This window comes from Ctenopharyngodon idella, chromosome 19 (assembly GCF_019924925.1).
Source record: "Ctenopharyngodon idella isolate HZGC_01 chromosome 19, HZGC01, whole genome shotgun sequence".
Taxonomy (NCBI): Eukaryota; Metazoa; Chordata; class Actinopteri; order Cypriniformes; family Xenocyprididae; genus Ctenopharyngodon; species Ctenopharyngodon idella.
The window spans coordinates 14409816-14417286 of record NC_067238.1 but is presented as its reverse complement, the minus strand read 5'-3'; the positions used below and the strand labels follow the sequence as shown (position 1 = coordinate 14417286).

Here is a 7471-nt window from a genome sequence, read left to right as displayed (position 1 = left end):
CCCGATGCATGGCGTATTGACGAACGCTGAATCGCAGAGGATAGAGCAAAACAAAACACCCGTCATGAATTAGAAGTCTAAAACGAGAAATGTCAGAGGATTTCGATATAAAAGAAGAGAAGCTTGAGATTGTTGCTCAGCCCTATTTGTTTGAACTGTGAGAGAAGTCTAAACTTACACTACTCCTACATCCTACGTCATGCGTGACGTGACCTCTGACCCGACATTATGGTTTATAAAATTATAAATATGGATATTTTTCTTACAAAAACGCATTGCTTTACTTCAGGCCTTTATTAACCTGCTGGAGTCATATGGATTCCTTTTATGATGTGTGGATGCACTTTTTTGGGCTTCAAAATCTCGGGTACCATTCACTCCCATTATAAAGCTTGGAAGAGCCAGAATATTTTTTAATATAACTGCGACTGTGTTTGACAGAAAGAAGAAAGTCGTATACACCTAGGATGGCTTGAGGGTGAGTAAATTATGGGATAATTTTCAGTTTTGGGTGAACTAACACTTAAAAATGCTATGCCCTCTTTGCATTTGTTTTGGTCACTTTCTAAACTCCACCATATACAACAGATGACATAACCACACACATTTTGTCTATTTTTATTGTTGTAAATGCTCACAGACTGTCACCACATTTTGACAGCTTGATAGGAGGTGTATTCTCCAACTGACATGAGTCTGGTGTGCTTCACTTAACAAGGGATGTTGAAGAGGAAGAAATCACTGTCCCACCATCAACCACCTCTTCCACAACAGTGATCACTGCTGTTTTGGTGGTAGTGATGGAGCTGGAGGAGGAGCTGGAGCCGGAGTTGACTGAGATGGCCAGGCTGTTTGGAAACAAAAATATGCAACTAGTTAAACCTGAAATGCCTAATTTGTACTACAGATGTAGTATTTCAAGTTTAGTAGTATTTCTTTCTTTCTTTCTTTCTTTCTTTCTTTCTATCTATCTATAGTGTAATGAATAAAGAATTAATAAGTTCATTAAATTGTTTTTTTGGTTGTTGTTGTTTTAGTTGTTGTAAAGAATAGCAGGAAAAGAATGTATGTTTCTCAGTCTGCATTTTATGCAAGAATATTCCAGTATGGAGCTGAGCATGTACTTGTTGATGTCTATATAAACTTGTTCTGTGATTTACCTGCCGCTGGCCTCTGCATCCAGCAGTCTTCTGTACTCTGCAATCTCCAGTTCTAGTCTGGTCTTGATGTCCAGAAGCATCTGGTACTCTTGACTTTGCTGCTCCAGATCGCTGCGGAGCTGCACCAGTTGGCCCTCCATTCCACTCACCTACAAGCCCGAGGGGAGAAGAACTTTTAACCCAACACAGGTCATTTTAAAGCCTTATTAATGAGCTGGCTACAGTGAGAGTTCTGTCTGTAAGATTTATGAGATTCTTAGCTTTAGGAGCTCTCACCTGTGCCTGGTAGCCGGACAGCTGCATCGAGTAGCGATTCTGAGTCTCACTCAGGGTGTTTTCCATAGATGATTTCTGTGAGGTAGGGATAATGGGAAAAACACATGTTAGCAATGGCCAAAACTGTACATTTTCTATAAAGTTTGTTAACCAGAAAGTGTCCAAATATCTTACTTTTCAATGGCTTTATCATTTAAACATTATACATTTATTTTATGTGAAATAATGCTTAAAGGAATAGTCCACTTTCAAATAAAAATTTCCTGATAATTTACTCACCCCCCAGGGGCGGAGCCAGACATTGTAAACATTCGGGGCTTAGCCCAAATCGATTTTGTCCAATCAATGACATTTTAATTTTCTGTTAACAGCTTTACTGACATGAAAGGAGCTTTGTTGTTGTGTGCTTGAGTAAAGTTCATGAAATGAACATTATTTCCCACTCGAATTTGTAAAACTATGTTGGGTGTACCTTCTCTTGGGGGGTCTGCCCCCACCCCGGAAGAAAATTTTGTACATTTTAAGGTTAAATGCATAAATCTGGTGCATTTTGGAAGCTCAAAATTAAGAGCTTCAACCCATGTACAATGTACAAATTGACCAAAGAAACAGCATTGTACCTGGACATGAAAGAGGGTTCAAACATCTTTTTAGTTGTGATATAGAATCTCAGTCTACATAGTGTTTTACTACAATAAAATAATAATATAATAATGATTTAGGCCTTTATAATTATTCATATGACAGTAATATCCATATATTTTAACAAGTGCATTGTAAAATAAATGAGAATTTTTATAAGTAGTTACTTTACGCAACAGTATTGGGTAATTACATTACTTTTGTACTAATTTCTACACTTGCAAAAGATAAATCCTTGAGCTTTTATTTTGATCACCAGCTGATCGCGTGAGCAAAGTGCGCACTTCTCTTTAAAACACGCAGCACAAACAGACTGTATATATACTTCATCACTGTCTTTTACTGTTTTATAAAGACATAAAGCCATGTCACATTTTCGATTTTAGTTCGTTGGCAAAATACAACGTTAGAGATCATTTTGGCTGTTTTAAATTTTCGGTTCATTATGAAACAGTGGCGGCGGCACAGGGTCATTAATGGGAAACCCTGAATGAATGTTTAGCTGCCAAAAATGTGCTAAAGTTGTCATATCAGTTGTTATATCATAACAAAAACCCTTCAACCGGACCGAACTAGAGTCTTGAGGCCTGCCGCTGCGCTGAGTGAGTGACAGGAGGCGTGTCTGTGTTCAACTGCGGTGTGCGTGAACTCTGTCGGAGAGAAGAGAGAGAAAGCGCTGCAGGTATCGGTGTATAGCTACTGCAGAAAAGCGATAATGAACTGTTTAACATATTTTAATAGATTAGAAAAATGATATTTTGACAGCACTGTTAAGAAACCTCAAACCTGAAAGATTCGGGGCTTTTGGAAAAACATTTGGGGCTCCAGCCCCCTTAGCCCAATCCCTAGCGCCGCCCCTGCTCACCCCCATGTCATCCAAGATGTCCATGTCCTTCTTTCTTCAGTCGAAAAGAAATGAAGGTTTTTGATGAAAACATTCCAGGATTATTCTCCTTATAGTGGACTTCAATGGTCTCCAAACGGTTGAAGTTCAAAATGATCGCATCACAAGTGCTTCCACCAGAACGCTATTCCGTATTCTTCAAAAAGCTTACGCTGTATGTCTTACGCCTTCCCCATTCAACTTACGGAACGAACGCAACGCCAGTTCCGTTTTTTCCGTAAGTTGAATAGGGAAGGTGTAGGACATTTAGCGTAAGCTTTTTGAAGAATACGAAATCGCGTTCTGGTGGAAGCACTTCTGGTGCGATCATTTGTGCCTATAAAGCATATACATTTTCATATTTTTTAAGAAAATGACCGATCGTTTCGCTAGATAAGACCTTTATTCCTCGCCTGGTATCTTTTAAAGCCCTTTGAAGCTGCACTGAAACTGTGATTTTGACCTTCAACCGATTGGAGACCATTGAAGTCCACTATAAGGAGAATAATCCTGGAATGTTTTCATCAAAAACCTTCATTTCTTTTCGACTGAAGAAAGAAGGACATGGACATCTTGGATGACATGGGGGTGAGTAAATTATCAGGAAATTTTTATTTGAAAGTGTATTAATCCTTTAAAGTATTAGTTCACTTTAAAATGAAAATTTCCCCAAGCTTTACTCACCCTCAAGCCATTTCTTCTTTCTGATGAACACAGTTGAAGGTATAATAATAAATATCCTGACGCATCCAAGCTTTATAATGGCAGTGAACGGGACCAATGAGTATGAAGCTCAAGAAAGTGCATCCAGCCATCCATCATAAACGTACTCCACACGGCTCCTGGGGGTTAATAAAGGTCTTCTGAAGTGAAGAGATGCATTTGTGTAAAAAAATATCCATATGTAACAAGTTATAAAGTAAAATATCTAGCTTCCGCCAGACCGCCTTCCATATTCAACTTACGAAAAAAGCTTAACTGACATCACATCAGTTACACTTTTTTCGTAATTTGAATACGGAAGTCGTAAGACGTAGTGTAAGCATTTTGAACTGCGAGAGTTTTACACTTCGTAAGTTGAATCGGAAGCTAGATATTTTACTTAATAACTTGTTAAATATGGCTATTTTTCTTACACAAACACATTGCTTTGCTTCAGAAGGCCTTTATTAACCTCCCTGAGCCGTGTGGAGTATGTTTATGATGGATGGATGCACATTCTCGAGCTTCATACTCGTTGGTCCATTCACTGCCATTATAAAGCTTGGATGCTTCAGGATATTTATTAATATATCTCAGATTGTGTTCATCAGAAAGAAGAAAGTCATATACACCTAGGATGGCTTGACAGTGAGTAAAGCTTGGGGTAATTTTCATTTTAAAGTGAACTAATCCTTTAAGCAAATGGCACCACTTGGTTTTGAGATTTTTATATCTAATGCACTGACATTCATAGACTATGTAATATTGACAGCTAGCGGTTGAACTGGGTACTGCAATCCAAATTCAAAATATTGGAGAGTTTTTTCCTGCCCCCTCCTCCTCAGACTCCATGCTCACGTGGGTTGCCAGATTGAGGACACACAAGAGTAATTGACAATGGAAAGCGATGAGCCTCACAGTATAATTTGTTCAGCTAATGTATTTGTTTGCAATGTTTTTAATGGTCGGGTAGAATTTGCAATCTCTGGCCCAGTTCGTTCACTGTGTTTTCCACCAACTGGCAGACCGGGGTGTCGAAATACTATTGGGTAAACTGGCAGTGGGTGGGATCACACAGACCAAAACAAAAACAGACATTCCAACATGTCATGCACATTTCAAAGTAGAATAACTGGCTATAGCTTTGTTTTTTAGAGAAATAAATATTTGTACTTAGCATGTTTCCTACATCTTACATTTGTATGCTTTAGTACAGTCAAAAAAATAAATCAAAAAAATAATACATAGAGCTCATTTAAGTGTGATTTATGTGTCTAAATAGTTTTTTGGGCCCATTTCTTCTACAAATACTCACCATGGCAAGGAGGGACTGAAGCTCAATCTCCAGTGACTGTACTGTGCTCTTCACTGTGTTGACCTCGGTTTTCGAAGTTTGTAAGGTCTCTGTGCTTGTTACAACCTCTTGTTTCAAGGTCTCAGACTGCAAAATAAGTATTTTTTTTAAAAATTGTTTAATTTAATGCTTGTATAAACCCAACATAGAGGTAGCTGTGCTAATGTTTATGGCACATTCATACCACTACTCTCCAAAATTCATCAAAAGTCATCTTTGCAAGATCTGATCAGTTATCAAAATGTTGTTTTAATCTCAGTATAGATGTTTTGTTTTTCTTTCATTAACTATTATTTGGACCAGCTTTATTATTTTATTTCCAACATTTTTGAGCTGGGCACCTAGACTGCATGAGTCAGGTTCTGGACTGAACCAACCTTCTGCTGGAACCAGCCTTCAAGGTCTCTCTGGCTCTTGGCTACGACAGTCTCATAGTGCTCACGCATCTCAGCTAGAATTTTGGTGAGGTCTTCCTGTGGTGCGGCATCAACTTCCACGTTGACCTGTCCGCTCATCTGATCACGTGAGGTCAAGAGGTCCTGAAGATAGATCATATATCATTTTTAAATGTCCATTTTAAAATATCTTCCCATCATCACCTGTTTATTCTTGACTTCAAATGTCATGGTATGGAAATATGTTACAAAACAGTGCCATCTTGAGCTTAAGGCTATAAAGCACCTGTGTGGCCTGACCTCCTGTCTAAAAAGTTTAACTGGAACAGTTTTAGCATAAATCTTGTGGTTTGCTCTGCTCCATTATGAACAGCTTCGAAATAATTTCGAACAGCTTTGAAATAATTTACCTCCTCGTGATTCTTCTTCATGTAGACCAGCTCCTCATTGAGCCCTTCGATCTGCAGATTGAGGTCTTTATTATTCATGTTGAGCTCGCTAAGAACACTCTTTAACCCTGCGATGTCGGCCTCCACAGACTGACGCATTGCCAGCTCGTTCTCATATCTGTCAAATAAAAAGGAACATTATATAAAAAACTTTCTTTCATCAACATCAAGATTTTATGTTAAAATCCATAGTGTACTGTATATTTTAGTATACTATACTACGTCATCTAGTTCATACTATACTAGTTCATACTAGTTTTAATGTTACAAATAGATTATTAAACTATTTTAAAATGTGTATAGATTTTGTCACACAGAAGAACATGAGAATTAGCCAAAAGCAGATTTACAAATGTACAAATTTTTCTAGAATGTATGTACATTTAGACAGCATATATTCAATAAAATGTATTTATTTAATGAAAAATAAAACAAAATAAATATAATTACTTCATTCTGAAATCGTCTGCAGCCAAGCTGGCATTGTCAATGCTGAGGTGGACTGTGTTCTTTACCTGCATGGCACCCAAGATCTGAGAAGGAAAATTTATTTAAAATTATGTGATTTTGTTTGTTTACATGTTGTATAGTGAATAAAGATTATTAGGTTATGCAATTTTCCTATAGCAGTAGCCACAAAGAATCTACCTAGCTATACTTACTTTAGCCTGGAGGTCACTGATAGTAGCCTGGAAGGCTGAGTAGTCACGAGCACCGCCTGTAGGAGAGATTCTGCTCTCAAGGAATTGACGTATCTTCAACTCAAGGTCAGCATTGGCCTTTTCAAGGGAGCGGACCTTCTCTAGGTAAGTAGCCAGACGGTCATTGAGATTCTGCATGGCGAACTTCTCATTGCCAATGACGCTGTCATCTGCTCCTCCAGAGACACCGAATCCTCCCCCTGATGCAGCTCCAAATCCCCCACCGAATCCTCCACCAGCCCCTCCTGCAGCACCAAATCCACCTCCAAAGCCAAAGCCACCACCTGACCCTGCTGCGGACATGGAGCGAGAGGCACTGGAGATACGGACCCCTGAACCTCCTGCACCCCCGTACACGCTGCCAGCCCTCATGGCACTGATGCGGCCACCTCCTCCACCTGAAGCAGAGAACCGTGAGGAGCCCATTGAGGCCCTGCTGGAAACAAAGCTGCCGCTGGAGAATGTGGTAGCCATGTGGACGGTGGTTTGTGGTCTTACTCTGCTCTGCCTGGAGAGTGAGTACAGTGGAGAAACTCAGGGTCCTTTTATGTGCTGGTGAAGCTGACAAGGTAACCTTATTTCCATCAAAAATTTGCTGACAGCGAGAAACTCTGTCAGCTTAAATCATCTTAAGTGAAAAGTGATGCTAAGACATAAAGTTTGCTGATTGATCACCCCCTCAAGTAAGTAAGATAGACGCTTGCATACCCCCTCTAAACTTTTCTCAGATGAGAGCTCTGTACATGTTCAGACATTTGTGGACGTTTCTTGTTTTTCACTGTAAAGCCCCTTACGCTCTAAAACCCTTGAATATTCTAGAAAGGGATAGTTTGCCCAAAAATGGAAATTCTGTCAACATTTACTCACCCTCAAGTAGTTTCTTTCTTCTGCTGAACACAAAAGAAGATA

The 7471-nt window shown here is 39.2% G+C and overlaps 1 protein-coding gene across 1 annotated transcript; it reads right to left on the bottom strand.

Moving 5' to 3' along the window:
- Positions 1–284: 284 nt before the first annotated feature.
- krtt1c19e (keratin type 1 c19e) lies at positions 285–7051 on the bottom strand. Its single transcript, XM_051872666.1, has 8 exons — positions 6524–7051; positions 6312–6394; positions 5823–5979; positions 5395–5556; positions 4979–5104; positions 1437–1511; positions 1161–1309; positions 285–848 (listed from the first exon to the last, which is right to left on the bottom strand). Exons 1-8 carry the CDS (start codon positions 7034–7036, stop codon positions 707–709), a joined length of 1407 nt encoding a protein of 468 aa, XP_051728626.1. The 5' UTR covers positions 7037–7051; the 3' UTR covers positions 285–706.
- Between the last annotated feature and the right edge of the window lie 420 nt (positions 7052–7471).

Coding starts and splice junctions, on each gene's coding strand:
- krtt1c19e (XM_051872666.1), bottom strand. CDS start 7,036: ATGGCTACCACATTCTCCAGCGGCAGCTTTGTTTCCAGCAGGGCCTCA. Junction 5,557..5,822: donor TGAAGAAGAATCACGAGGAG/GTAAATTATTTC, acceptor ATCTATCTTCAG/GACCTCTTGACCTCACGTGA. Junction 1,512..4,978: donor TTCAGTCCCTCCTTGCCATG/GTGAGTATTTGT, acceptor CCTACCTCACAG/AAATCATCTATGGAAAACAC.